We start from the raw sequence: 15,503 nt of genomic DNA, 5'->3' as shown, positions 1-15,503 counted from the left end.
AAGAGTTCAACTTCGAACAGTGTGGTTACTGACCAGCATGCTCTGGCAACAGTGACAATCCTGTGGGAGGGAGTTCCGTAGATTAACCATGCCCTGCCCTGAAGGAATTCTTTGTTCTAGGTTTGCTGAACCTTCCTCCATTCCTTTTCATTGAATGACCATGAGTTTGGGCATTAATGAGAGAGAACGATTTGTTGCTGCCGTTTAAAATATTGCTGCTGAAGAACCTGCCATAGGAGGCTCACCTTAACCCCGTCCTCTTTTTCTTCTCTGGTAGATTCTCCTCCAACCTGTTGTCCTACCCCCACCCCCGCTTCTTTGCACTACAATTCCCATCAGCCTCAAGCCAGCACAGGGTGGAGAAGGATGGCCTACACTGTGGCCATAGCTTTGCCAATGCTGCCATCTAGTGGCTTGATATATAGCATCGTTGCTATTGCCTTGGTCCAAGCGGCTAATTTCATAAAATGTGTGAGCCCACAAGCAGTGGCCCTTACTGTGGGATGGATGAAACTTTGTGCAGTCGGTATTTATTTGTGTTCATGCATAATTCCGTTCCATGCTGTTTCTGCCTTTGTCTGCAAATGATTTTTTAAAAACAACTTTGCATGAAAATTCATAAAGGTAAAGGTAAAGGTACCCCTGCCCGTACGGGCCAGTCTTGACAGACTCTGGGGTTGTGCGCCCATCTCACTTAAGAGGCCAGGGGCCAGCGCTGTCCGGAGACACTTCCGGGTCACGTGGCCAGCGTGACATCGCTGCTCTGGCAAGCCAGAGCCGCACACGGAAACGCCGTTTACCTTCCCGCTGGTAAGCGGTCCCTATTTATCTACTTGCACCCGGAAGTGCTTTCGAACTGCTAGGTTGTCAGGCGCTGGGACCGAGCAGCGGGAGCGCACCCCGCCGCAGGGATTCGAACCGCCGACCTTTCGATCGGCAAGCCCTAGGCGCTGAGGCTTTAACCCACAGCGCCACCTGCGTCCCATTGAAAATTCATACTTGAACGCAAATTTAATTGCATATCAAAAATGTCCTAAAAACACACTCTTATATCCAGTATGATTCTTAGATAGAGAACTGCACTGCTAAATTTGGAGAAGTGTGAAAACAGAAGGATTATCAGTTGATAAGAGCATGAGACGCTTAATCTCAGGGTCGTGAATTTGAGCCCCATGTTGCGCAAAAATATTTCTGCATTTCATTGGGTTGAACTAGATGACCCTTGGGGTTCCTTCCGACTCTGCAATTCCATGATTCTATGATCCATGCGTGAGCCCAGGAGCTGCAGATCAGAGAAGTTGGCACTGGGATTCACAGAAATAAAACCCCTCTAGCATCCCTGCTCACATGGCTACCGGTGTCTGAGAAGCATCCAGAGCCCAACTAGAAACCCCTTGAATAACAAAATTGGTGTCAGCTTGGAAACAAAAGTGGGGCTGTCACGAAAAAGATGAGAAGTTGTTGCATACCTGGGGGAATCCCAAGAAGATACAGAAGTACATTCCTATTACATTCCTAGGGGACTTCTGGGAGAAAATTGTTTTCTCTCCCGCTGCCCTGGCCTGTTTGCTAGCAAGTGCCACCAGCTTCACTAGCAGGTTTGGCCCAATTTTGCCCCCTTCCCCTCCTGAAAATGTTAAATTTGCTAAACTTTTTTTTACAAATAGATGCCTTTTCTTCTACAGGTGCAATCGCGAATTCTCCATGAATTTGCCCAATCCTCTCTCTTTTTTTCTTCATATAATTTTTTATTAAATGTTCTGTTTTACAATTTAAAGTACTCATTTTTACATCCTTAAGATATCGACGACTTCCCTTCTTCTCTTTCCATGGTTCATTTTACATATCATAAATCCCTGCGTGTTTTACAAAAGCCATACCATTCAGTATTCCGTTATTATATCTGTCAAAACTTATTTACACTGTCAAATTTATCTTAATGCTGCCAGCGTTTTCAGCTGTACACAGTTATTTCCCATATTTTCAATAAACGTTTTCTAATCTTCTCTAAACGTATGTTCTTCTTGTTCTCTTGTTCTATATGTTAAGTCTGCAAGTTGCACATATTTTGTCAACTTAAGTTGCCATTCTTCTTTGGTTGGGACCTCGCTCGTTTTTCATTTTTGGGCTAACAAAACACAGACCACAGCAGTGGCTTTCATAAATAACCTTTTTGACCCCTGGGAATTTCTGACTGAATTATCCCCAGCAGGAAGGACTCTGGTTTGTCCAATCATCTTTTATTTATTTTTATTTTTTTAATATATTTCTTGAAGTTTTTGAACAACAAATAGAGTTGCAAAGTAAATATAAAAAATAGAAAATACAGAATTACAAAAGTACATAAAAGACAAAAGGTTACAGAAAACAAATTAGAAAGAAAAGAAAACAACAACAACACAAAGTTAAAAATAAGTCTATCTTTTCATTGCTTATACTTCATTTACTTAATTTCCTGACCCCCTCTCACCTCCCTTTTCTATATTCCAAATCAGATATTTAGTTCAGCAAATCCTTTCCCTCTATGTTTTAGTCTTAATCCAATATCTTAACACATTGTAACTTTATACTTTCATCTATTATCAATCTATTTTTGCACATTGATTCTAACCTTATTGCTAAAACCACTTCGTTTCAATCCAACATCATTTTAACTTTCATTAATTTTATAGTGTTTCTGCAAATAGTCTTTAAATTTTTTCCAGTCTTCTCCCACCAACTCTTCTCCCAGGTCTCGGATTCTGCCGGTCATTTCCGCCAATTCCATGTAGTCCATTACTTTCATCTGCCATTCTTCCAGGGTGGGTAGACCTTGTGTCTTCCATGTCCAATCATCTTTTAAAGCCATCCAAGTTAGCGACCATCACTGCCTCTTGAGGAGTGAGTTCAATAGTTTTAATTACGTCCTGAATCTCCCAACATTCAGTTTCATTGGATGTGTCCATGAATTCTAGTGTTTTGAAAGAGGGAGACAAACTTTCTCTTTCTACCTACTTTCTCCATGCCATGCATCATTTTATAGACTTCTCTCATGTTGCCTCTTACTGGCCTTTTTATAATTGAAAAAGTCCACAACACGGCAAGATTTCCTCATAAGAGAGTCCCATAATCATTTTGGATGCCCATTATTGAACCTGGATGGCGGCAGGCTGCTCTCAGTCGGTCCTGCAATTTACAAGAATGGCCACTAGCAACAAATGTCACTAAGAGAATTCTGCTCCACATTTCCAAGCTACACTCTTGGGTATTGATTGATTGATTGATTGATTGATTGATTGACTGATCGATAGATCAATCAATCTGAGAGAGAGATCTGTGCACCGACTTATTAATAAATGATCCAACTTTACAGAAGGTCAGAAAAATTAGCTTTCTTGCCTGATTGCTGCAATGTGTTTGAAAAGCGTTATTTGCTAAAACTGCTGAGAATCTTGCGACTAATCTGTAATGAAAGAAAATGACGTTCCTTGGTTTGGAGATCAATACGCACCGTGAAGGATCTTTTTGTGTATTTTTGCTTCTTTGTATAAATATTTGTCCCTAGAGGAGATTTCATTTATTTATAGTTGATCTAATAAAATAGTTCACTGAATGATGGGAATTGGGAATGGAGATGTTTCCTCCCACAAAATGACTTTCTTCTTAACCAATAGCTGCTGAAAAATTATGGCTGACAGTCCCCAGATACGCTGGTGGTTCTTTGCAACTCTCATTGTGATTTGACAACCAACCTCCTAACAACTCTCAGCATCCTTAACAAACTACAGCTCCCAGAATTCTTTGGGGGAAGTCATGACTGTTTAAAGTTGTGTCATAGTGCTTTAAATTTATGGTGCAAATGTAGCCTTGAAGACATTCTGTTGCTGTCAGGGGGAACTGTATAGAGAAAAAACATGGCAGCCCCATGTAAACACTGGAGACAACCATGTTTCTCCCCTCCCCCTTACAATTCCCCCTGAGGGGAAGGCAATGGCATCTTGAAACTAACTGCTTATTTATTTTCATATTCAACCTAGGAAAGAGGGTTTTTCTTGACATTTAGTTGTGCCAAATACAAATAACTTGTTAGAATCCGCCACTCAGAAAGTCTTTTTTGCCTGAACAGTGGGGCAGAAGCAAACAATAAATGTTAATACATATATGAAAATAAAAAGAATGGCAAATATTTCAAAATGTTGTTAATTTCTTTTTAACTGTGTTTCCCCTGTCCCCCTTTTTAGAATGTATGAATTGCACGAGACTCACAGATATGACTGAGAGGCTGAACACCCTTGAAGCCAAGGTAAAGTATTATTATTATTATTTCTATTACTACTACTACTAAAAGGTAAAGGGACGCCTGACTATTAGGTCCAGTCGTGGACGACTCTGGAGTTGCGGTGCTCATCTCGCTCTATAGGCCGACGGAGCCGACGTTTGTCCGCAGACAGCTTCCGGGTCATGTGGCCAGTATGACTAAGCTGCTTCTGGCGAACAAGAGCAGCACACGGGAACGCCATTTACCTTCCCACCGGAGCAGTACCTATTTATCTACTTGCACTGAGTGCTTTCTAACTGGCAGGAGCAGGGACCGAGCAACGGAAGCTCACCCCGCCGCGGGGATTCGAACTGCCGACCTTCTGATCAGCAAAGCCCTAGGCTCTGTGGTTTAACCCACAGCGCCACCTGCGTCATCTACTACTACTACTACTACTACTACTACTACTACTATCACTACTATCTATTACCTGCCCTTCACCCCAAGGTCCCACTGTGGGCTACAACAATTAAAACACATTACAGTAATATTAAAATACAGTATTACACTATATTTGAAACAGTTTTAAACAATAAGCTTCTCAAGGAAGAGTTGGATAGGCTAAGGGCTCTTATGCCCTAGAAGCATAGAATCTTAGAATTGGAAGGAACCCCAGGGGTCATGTAGTCCAACCCCCTGCAATGATGGAGTCACAGCCCAAGAATGGCCATCCAACCCCTGTTTAGAAATCTCCAGTGAAGGAGAGTCCACCACCTTCCAAGGGACTCCATTCCATTATCAAACAGCTCTTGATGTCAGAAAGTTCTTCCTAATGTTTAGTCGGAATCTCCTTTCTTCTCACTTGAAGCCATTGGTTCATGTCCTCCCCTCTGGAGAAGGAGAAAACAAGCTTGCTCTCTCTTCCATGTGACAGCCCTGTAGATATCTGAAGCTGGCTATCATACCTCCTCTTAGTCTCCTCTTTTGCAGGCTAAACATTCAACGCTAGCTCCATACAGCCAGCTAGATTCTGTTCAATCTTGTAGGGTGGGCTTCCTATTTTTTAGACCAGCTTCCCCCAAACCTGGTAGCTTTCCAGGTGTTATTGGACTACAACTTCCATCCTCCCTCCCTGGTGACTATGTCAGGTGAGGCTAATGGGTGTTGGGCGAGTCCATCATCATCTGGAGGGCTGCAGGCTCTCCCCATCCCTGCTGTACAGTGTCCACCCAGAGGCCCAGTTTCTGGGGAACATGAGGAGGCAAAGGCTACTGGACTCAGATCCTGCTGGTAGGATCCCCAGAATCACCTTGTTGGGCAGAGTGACCTAAGATATTTGAAGATTCTGTGTTTAGTGAGATAGGCAGTTCTAGTATTTTTTTCCAAATTTGCACCCGTACCTACAAATTTGTTGTTGTTTAGTCGTTTAGTCGTGTCCGACTCTTCGTGACCCCATGGACCAGAGCACGCCAGGCACTCCTGTCTTCCACTGCCTCCCACAGTTTGGTCAAACGCATGCTGGTAGCTTCGACAACACTGTCCAACCATCTCGTCCTCTGCCCTCCCCTTCTCCTTGTGCCCTCCAGCTTTCCCAACATCAGGGTCTTTTCCAGGGAGTCTTCTCTTCTCATGAGGTGGCCAAAGTATTGGAGCCTCAGCTTCACAATCTGTCCTTCCAGTGAGCATTTAGGGCTGATTTCCTTCAGAATGGAGAGGTTTGATCTACTTGCAGTCCATGGGATTCTCAAGAGTCTCCTCCAGCACCATAATTCAAAAGAATCAATTCTTCGGCGATCTGCCTTCTTTATGGTCCAGCTCTCACTTCCATACATCACTACTGGGAAAACCATAGCTTTAACTATACGGACCTTTGTTGGCAAGGTGATGTCTCTGCTTTTTAAGATGCTGTCTAGGTTTGTCCTTGCTTTTCTCCCAAGAAGCAGGTGTCTTTTAATTTCGTGACTGCTGTCACCATCTGCAGTGATCTACCTACAAATTAGCATGTGCAAACCTGGGTCCTCTTTCACCTCTTCCTTTTGGTGATGCATCTCCTCTGTTTTTGGACAAGATTCTCCCTTAGCCACTCTGCACCTGATGCATGCTTCTCCGTGGCTTTGCAATCAGATGGCGAGTGTCGTTCATCTGGCTATGAGGACAGCCCTGATCTACACACACTTTATGAATCCCCATTTAATGACTAGATTTCTCGCATGACCACATTCCCTAGCCTGTTATTGTGAAACCCGCCCACATATTTTAACAAAAACCCTCCAGAATGCGGATTAAATGTCTGCTATAAATCCCAGCTTCCAGGCACTCCGTCTCAAACCTTCCAGTATTTGACCTGAGCTGGTGTCCCCCAGTCCAGTGCAAGAAGTAGGCCAGGATGATTGGAACGTCACAAAATAACATGACACAAATCATAGATACGATTGATTCCGCATGGGATTGATAGAATGACCCGCATCATTTCTGCATGGTTGTAGTTTCCTATAATGCAGTCCCGGTTTTTCAATGGGTTCCAAAATGGAAAAAAGGAATTCTTTTCTTCCTATATACATACAAATGTAAGGCCGTCATCACACAGCCCTTATTGGAGGATTGGCTCATCACAGTCCTTGATTTGCATGAAGACAGGCATAGGCAACAACTCCTAAGGCCAAGGCACTTTGGGGCCTTCCAATGTTTATTTTTTTATGAGGGGGCCACCATTCCCATTATTCAGAGGGTGGAAGAGGGCAAACACGGAGCTGAGTGTGGCTTGGCTTCGGTGGCTGGCGGCTCCTGCTGCTGCTGCCACCACTGGCCAACGGTGACTTCCCCCATCTTTCACTTGCGAGGCAGGGGGAGTGGATGCCGCTGGCCTATGGGGCCATGCTGTCACTGTGTTAGGGTCCACGCCTGGCTCCTCATGATGTTGTGAAGGAGCGTCTCCACCCACATCGTTCTGCCCGGACACTGAGGTCCAGTTCAGAGGGCCTTCTGCCGGTTCCCCCACTGTGAGGTTACAGGGAACCAGGCAGAGGGCCTTCTCGGTGGTGGCACCCGCCCTGTGGAATGCCCTCCCATCAGATGTCAAGGAACACTATCTGACTTTTAGAAGACTTCTGAAGGCAGCCCTGTTTAGGGAAGTTTTTAATGTTTGATGTTTCATCATATTTTTTATATTCTGTGGGGAGCCACCCAGAGTGGCTGGGGAGGCCAGGCCAGATGGGTGGGGTATAAGTATATGATGATGATGATGATGTCAGGAAGTTGCGTCGGGCCCCTGCAATCTTTTTCAGAAGTTGGTGCTTTTGAAGTCAGGAGCAAAAAGAGAAGGCAGGTTTTTAAATGGTGGTTTTAAACAACTATAGGGGTTTGAATAGTGATAGGGCTGCTGTAAGAAGCTGAGGGGTTTGGCTGAACAAGTATCATGTGGCCTCTGTAACAGTCCCAGTTCTGCAGGTCAAATTGGTTGGAGTGGGCATTTGCAAGGTAAGATGACCTCACGGTTAAACTGGTCTCTCAAGCTGTTTGGGGCTCCGGTTGATTGTTATGACTTGAATCCAGATCCTTCTGCTCGAGGCTGCAGAGCAGGCTCCGCCGTCGGAAAATGACCTGCCGATTGGAAAGACGACAGTCCCCACGTGGTACGACGACTTGGTGCCAGATGCCATTCCGCTGGCCAATCCAGGGACCATCTTGAGGAAAGCAACAGGACCCATTGGTGAGCCAACTGCAGAGAATCCTTTCCCAGCCCATCACGCTGGGCGAAGGAGAAGCCGGTCAGATTGCAGCCTGATCTGTGTCGCTTTTGCATGCGATTATCTGTAATTTTATTTGTTTACTTGCAGCCCAAGTCCGTTCCATCCCACTTCTGAATTACAGGGCTTTATTTCATTTATTCACTTGCAGCATTTATACCCGACTGGTTTGCAATAGCTGCTGTTAGTCCAATAAATTAATTTAATTGGTTAACATTTTTCTCATGGGGTTGTCGCCCAAGTTAGACCACAGGGAAAGCTCTGATAAATCAACAGAGGGCCATTGAGTCCAGTATATTGTTTACTGTAGTAGCGGACCAGGAAGTTACAGAGGCAACAAACAGCCCTTGTCTGAATCTAAACAGATAGAAAAAACACTGTGAAAATGTGTGTGGTTTTTTTTTTTAAAAAAGTTGTAAAATATATAGTACAGTGGTACCTTGGTTTACAACCATAATCTATTCCGGAGGTCCGTTTGTAAACCAAAACAGGTTGTAACCCAAGGCGCACTTTCGCCAATGGGGCCTCCCAAAAAAATTTCTTAATCCCCCCCAAAATATGGGTTGTAATCCAAATAAAGGTTGCAAACCGGGACACCCACTTTGGTTGTAATCCAAATAAAGGTTGCAAACCGGTTTGACGTGTTTGTAATCCAAAATGTGTGCAAACACGTACCACTGTATATGGAATTTGCCATTAGCCCATCAGTGCCATCTAGTGTTACATTTGTATAATGCACTTAAAACACACTTAAAATGTTCTATTTGCAGCTGTATAGCTGAGTCCCTGGTATGGCTAGCATTGGAGCTCACCCTCCTTCTCCAGAGACAGGAGAGAGCCTCTTCCCATTTTTGATGGTGTTTGATGACATTTTCACACCTGTGCCCCACGGAGGACCTTAAGGTCCATAAATAGCAACACCCTAGAGGTCCCAGGCCCTAAGGAAGTTAGATTAGCTTCAACCAGAGCCAGGGCATTTTCAACACTGGCCCCGGCCTGGTGGAACACTCTGCCTCATGAGACCAGGTCCCTGCAGGATCTGATTTCTTTCCGCAGGGCCTGTAAGACAGAGTCATTCCGCCTGGCCTTTGGCTTGGAGCCAATTTGATTCCCTCCCCCTCTTTCTTTTTTTCCTTTCTCCTCCTGTGATGAGGCTGCATTTTAATGTTTTAATGTTGTATTTTAATCTTGTTTTTAAGCCGCATTCATTCAACTTGTTTTTATTATTGGTTGTTAGCTGCCCTGAGCCTGGCCTTGGCTGGGGAGGGTGGGGTATAAATAATAATAATAATAATAATAATAATAATAATAATAATAATAATTCATCGAGAAGGCATTTTCTCTCAGAGTCTGCCATTGTATGTTTGTGTGTGTTTTCATTTTGAATCCTACTGGCTCATCTCTCCACCCAAGCCCACCGCTTGAGTTGACCTGAGCGAATTGCACTCTGCTGTTGCTCAAGGTGCTCTCTTCCATGTTACATATTTGTTTTGCAAAGGGGTGCAGCTTCTTATCTTTTCTGCCAAACTGTTTGTGCCCTCAATGTTTTCAGGATTACCGGGGCCAGCTGGGAAACCAGGACCGCAAGGCCCGAAAGGTGAAAAGGGAGAGACTGGTGAGAGGGGCCCGTCTGGACCACCAGGTGAGTCTCGGGAGGAAGGGCCACAGCTCAGTAGTAGAGTGTCTTCCTTGCAAGCAGAATATCCCGGGTTCAAACCCCAGCATCTCCAGGCAGGGATGTAGTTTCCCCCTCACAGACCTATTGGTGGCTGTCTACCAGCTGCATCTGGTATGCCAGCTGAGACCCTACCTGCCTCTGCACAGTCTCGCCAGAGTGGTACAAGCCCTGGTTATCTCCCGCTTGGACTACTGCAATGCGCTCTATTGTGGGGCTACCCTTCAAGGTGACTCGGAAACTACAACTAATCCAGAACACAACTGTCACACTGGTGTCTGGGAGTGGCTGTTGGGACCATATCATACCAGTCCTGAAAGATCTACATTGGCTCCCAGGACATTTCCGAGCACAATTCAAAGTGTCGGTGCTGTCAGGATGCTGTCAGCGGCCCCCCCAGTTGGTTGCCCAGGAAAGTATAAAGACAAGGAAAAGTTTCTTGCAGTCCTTTTTTATTTCAAACTTTACAGAGAGAGGCTATAGAACCCAGCCTCTTGGATAATGACATTGTCCTGAGTGAATCTCCATCCCCTTCTCTCCTGCTTCCTCGTTCGTCATCATCATCACCTCCTCTACATGTGCTGCTAAGTGCCTTCTGTCTCCAAGCTCTTTGCTCTCCTACTTTTAAGGCTTGCTAGGTTCTGGGAGATGGTGGGCCTGGGATGCTTTCAAATGACAACATGTCAGCCAGCTGCTGGTCTGGCTCTGCCTGCTCCTCCTCTCCCATTATTTCCCAACTTTCCCCCTCATCTGCCCCTGAGCTTTGACCTCCCTCAAACCACTGTTATAAGTCTATACTGTCTTCCTTTTCCTCCTCCCTGGAAGGGTCAGAATCGGGAGGCGGTCTCCAACTTTCCTCCTCCTCTGCCCAGCCCCTGACAGGTGCTGACTTTTAAAGCCCTAACCGGCCTTGGCCCTGGATACCTGAAGGTGTGTCTCCACCCCCACCGTTCAGCCCAGACACTGAGGTCCTGCTCTGATGGCCGTCTGGCAGTTTCCTCACAGCAAGAAGGGAAGTTGCGGGGAACCAAGAAGAGGGTCTTTTTGGTAGTGGTGCCCACACTGTGGTACACCCTCCCATCAGATGTCAAGGAGATAAAGAACCATTCAACTTTTAGAAGACATCTGAAGGCAACCCTGTATCGGGAAGTTTTTTTAATGTGCAATGCTCTGTTGTGTCTTTGTATATTTTGTTGGAAGCCGCCCAAGAGTGGCTGGGGCAAGCCAGTCAAATGGGTGGGGTAGAAATCAACAACAACAACAACAACCATTCCCAAGAACCCTTAACAAATGACGGCTTCCCCGGATTCTTTGGTAGAAACCATGTGCTTTCAATGTGTGTTGGATGCGCTTTAAATTTATGGTGTGGCTCTCTCCTTGCTGGCTGGTCTCGACTTCTGGCTTGGTAGTCACCGTTCCTGGTCCCCAGCTCAACTCAGACTCCTGTCCGAGGCTCAAAGCTGACACACGGAGGATCTCTTGCTCCTTGATCCACCATGACTGCCTCCTGGAACATCTGGAACTTGCATGTAAACACATGGTGCTTGATGTTCCAGCTGTGGCGCGGCTGTGACTTGGCAATGGAACAGCAGTGCATGTCCAGCCAGGCTTTGGTGCTGGGGGAGAAGCTCTCAATCAGTGCTCCTCGTGTTCCAGGGTGACGCCTTGGCACCTGGAACAGGACCTTGCTATCTCAAGTGCATGCAGTGCTAGCATTCTCCAAATGCCTGGGTAATCCCTGACTTCTCTTTGTTCTGGTTCGCAGGGCTGCTTGGGCCTCCGGGACCCAGGGGATATCCAGGTGAAACCGGCATTCCTGGCCCTCCGGGACCCCCGGGACCCCCAGCATCTCCTGGCTTCCCATTAACCTTCCAGCAAGGAGTTCTGTACTCGCTGCAGCCCAACGCTGAGAAAGAAAGTAGGTCTCCTTCCATTTCGAAGAGGAGCCAATCATCTACTTCACTCAGTGGCCCTCAAACCTTTTTCTCTGGGACACACTTTCAGAATAAAAATCTGCTCATGCCAATTTTTTGTATTGCTAGGAAATACATTAGCAAACTTTTCTGAAATTGTGATATGTAAGGCCTTCTTAGGGACGCAGGTGGCGCTGTGGTCCAAACCACAGAGCCTAGGGCTTGCCGATCAGAAGGTCAGCGGTTCGAATCAACACGACAGGGTGAGCTCCCGTTGCTCGGTCCCTGCTCCTGCCAACCTAGCAGTTCGAAAGCACGTCAAAGTGCAAGTAGATAAACAGGTACCGCTCCGGCGGGAAGGTAAATGGCGTTTCCGTGCGCTGCTCTGGTTCATCAGAAGCGGCTTAGTCATGCTGGCCACATGACCTGGAAGCTGCATGCAGACAAACGGCGGCTCCCTTGGCCTATAGAGCGAGATGAGCGCACAACCCCAGTGTCGTCCACGACTGGACCTAATGGTCAGGGGTACCTTTACCTTTAAGGCCTTCTTAAACCAAACGTGAAGGGGAAAGTCTGACATATTTCTCCATCCTTGGGCAGCGGTCAATCTGGCTGCATCCAGATGTTTTAGGACAACGTGCTTGGCCACTGGTCATGCTGGCTGGAACTGATCATCCCCGAAAGGTTTCCAGAGTGGTTTACAACGATCGGTGAGAAGATCCTGCGAGGTCTCCTGTTCTCAGGCTCACAAATCTAAGAGGCACAACCCTGGGGGTTGTGGAGAGGGGGAAAGCACGCTCAGGCACTAATTCTTAGCTTGGTGTTTGGTGACAACATGATTGGGACTTGGCACGGGGATAGCAATATAGTTCAACAGTGTGTGATGTTTGGGCTTGCTAGCTGCCTTGGGTTTCTTTTGAGAATTCGGGAATGTGCATTTTTAGAATAAATACCATATTTTTTGCACCACTTTTTTCCTCCTAAAAAGTAAGGGGAAATGTCTGTGCGTGTTATGGAGGGAATGCCTACGGGGGCGGGGGAGATCTGCTGCAGTTGTGAGCAGAGGATCCATGGTTCCCCTTCCTTCCCTCCTCCGTGGCTCGCTTTGAAACAGCAAAGCGGGAGAAGAGCCGCTGAGTGGGGAAGAGAGAGGGACAGAGAGCCTGCTTCTTTAAAGGAGCAAAGCGGGAGAGGAGGGGAGCCACTTACACGAGTCCTATCCGGTTGGTTCCTCCCCTTATACCCCTCTTCATTATTAGCAGCATCCTTCTCCACCCACCCCACGTGTGCTCCTTGTCCCTTGAGTGCTTTTCCTTCCCTCCCCACTTAAAACGTGGTTACAAAGCACGGATCCACATGGGTCACCCCAAATTCACCATCAGATCACATAGCATGTCCATGGCTACATCTTGCACCAAAAAAATCACGCACCCACTGTTGCCTGGGGTGCAAAAACGCAGTTACAAACATGGATTCACATGGCTCCTCAGGATTTTTGCATTGGGCTACTCCAAACTCACTGTCAGATCACGTGTCTGTGGCCACAGCATGAACCACAAAAATCATACATCCCCTGTTTCGTTTAGAGTATTTTTTTTCTTGTTTTCCTCCTCTAAAAACTATGTGTGTGTTATGGTCGGGTGCGTGTTATAGAGCGAAAAATATGGTATATAAAGCAAGTGTGACACACCAAGCAGCCTCTACATAGCTTGCTCTCATAAGAACTTAAGAGCCTGCTGGATCAGGCCAATGGCCAATGACCAGTCCAGCATCCTGTTCTCACTGTGGCCAACCAGATGACCCCATGGCAAACCCTCAAGCAGAATTCGAACACAAGAGTCCTCTCCCTTCCTGTGGTATTCAGAAGCGTTGCTGCCTCCAGCCGTGGATGAGCTATCTTTGAGATGATGTATCTTTGAATTCTACATGCTGGAACACCAGCAATGTGGAGAAATGCTGTTGTCCTCATGTCCTGCTCATGCGCTTCACAATAAGTACCATATTTTTCGCTCTATAGGACACACTTTTCCCCCTCCAAAATTTAAGGGGAAATGTGTGTGCGTCCTATGGAGTGAATGCAGGCTCCTTGGCTTCAGCGATAGCAACGCAAAGCCTCCGAAGCACAGAGGGAGCGCTCCCTCTGCGCTCCGGAGGCTACGCTTTGCTTTCGCTGAAGCCTGGAGAGCGAGAGGGGTCGGTGCGCACCGACCCCTCACGCTTTCCAGGCTTCAGGGATAGCCACCTGAAGCCTTTGGAGCGCAGCGGGACCTCGCGCTGCACTCCGAAGGCTTCGGGTTCCTTTTGCTGAAGCCGGGAGAACAAGACTCTCCTGGCTTCAGCAGAGAGGGAGAGCTGCGCAGCGCCCCTTCAGCCAAGCGGGAGGAGAAATGGAAGGGGCTCCGTTTCTCCTGCCACTTCGCTGAAGGGGTGCTGAGCAGAGAGGGGGAGAATTTTTTTTCTTGTTCTCCCCTCTAAATCAAGGTGCGTCCTATAGAGCGGAAAAATACGGTATCTGTTTGGCCACTTTGGGGAACAGGATGTTGGACTAGATCAAGGTTTCCCAAACGTGGGTCTCCAGATGTTTTTGGACTACAGTTCCCATCATCCCTGACCACTGGCCTGGCTAGATAATGGGAGTTGTTGTCCAAAACATCAGGAGACCCGAGTTTGGGAAACACTGGACTGGATGGTCCTTGGTTCAGATCCTGCAGGGATCTATACTGCCTTGTATCAAAGCTGGCCTTGCACTTGCAAACATTGGAGCTTGGCTAGTTTTGTTTATTGGCTTTTGCGCAAGTTCCCTTCCCTTGAGGCTGGCTGGAAACGCCGGTTCTTCAAGCTGTGGAGACCTAATGCATAAAAGATTCCTTTGCATAATGCAGCACACCCAAAAACCGATGACATGGGATTCCAAACTGCCAACAGCAGAGGGAAGTAGAGCCCTGCTTACGGACGACACACACTCCCAAAACAATTATGGGAAGAACAGACCTATTTGGGGTATTTTATGGGTGTGGGTGTGCCTGATTGTGACAATCCAGCATGCTTTCAATGCACCAGAGCTTCCTGCTGTCAGCAATTGCCTGTCACTTTTTCAGCCATCCGTGGTAAAGAAAGCAGGCTCCATTCTGGAGCAAGCTGCAACTATGATCTCTTAGCCTCACATGGCTCCAAATGATGGACCTTCCAGAAAAAGGGTGGGGAAGCATCCATACATGCTGATTACTGAAGCAGTTAGATTAAGTCCCACTTTTAAATAGTGCTGCACTGTTTTTAATCTATCTCTGTTTTAACAGACCTGATTTTGTATATTACTTTCCAGCTAGTATTATTATTAGCCTTCTGTACAGTGGTACCTTGGTTCTCAAACTTAATCCGTTCCGCAAGTCCGTTCCAAAACCAAAGTATTCCAAAACCAAGGCGTGCTTTCCCATAGAAAGTAATGCAAAATGAATTAATCTGTTCCAGACTTTTAAAAACAACCCCTAAAACAGCAATTTAACATTGATTTTACTATCTAACGGGACCATTGATTCATAAAATGAAAGCAATAAACAATGTACTGCAGTCACACAATCAATCAATCAGAAGCTGAACTGGGTTCCACACAGTCACAAAAACAAAACAAAAAGAGCCACAAAAATGCAAAATAAATAGCAAAGACAAACAGACCTCAGCGTAACACTCAAAACGGAAGTATGGCACTCAAATTGGAGGTGTAACACTCAAAACGGAGCACGTTCGGCTTCTGAAAAAAGTTCCTAAACCGGAACACTTACTTCCGGGTTTGCTGTGTTTGAGTTTCAAGTTGTTTGAGTACCAAGGCATTTGAGAACCAAGGTACCAGTGTAATAATTTTTCACTGACTTGCTCAAGGCAGCTAACAAAGGGTTAGTTCCGCTCTTGTTCCGCTGCTTTCCCCAGGGGGGAAG

At 46.3% G+C, this 15,503-nt stretch overlaps 1 protein-coding gene across 3 annotated transcripts in view; it reads left to right on the top strand.

Moving 5' to 3' along the window:
• COL26A1 (collagen type XXVI alpha 1 chain) overlaps window positions 1-15,503 on the top strand; it is a 105,559-nt gene that overhangs the window by 82,160 nt on the left and 7,896 nt on the right. For all 3 annotated transcript variants that reach the window (XM_079955756.1, XM_079955754.1, XM_079955755.1), the window contains exons 4-7: window positions 4,221-4,282; window positions 7,790-7,946; window positions 9,536-9,625; window positions 11,424-11,576. In XM_079955756.1, coding sequence (XP_079811882.1) covers window positions 4,221-4,282; window positions 7,790-7,946; window positions 9,536-9,625; window positions 11,424-11,576 — 462 coding nt within the window. The remainder of the gene's footprint in view (window positions 1-4,220; window positions 4,283-7,789; window positions 7,947-9,535; window positions 9,626-11,423; window positions 11,577-15,503) is intronic.

Source organism: Podarcis cretensis (genome assembly GCF_951804945.1).
Source record: "Podarcis cretensis genome assembly, chromosome: 15".
NCBI classification, from domain to species: Eukaryota; Metazoa; Chordata; class Lepidosauria; order Squamata; family Lacertidae; genus Podarcis; species Podarcis cretensis.
Note: the sequence above shows the minus strand (reverse complement) of the source record. Positions and strands in the feature narration are given on the sequence as shown.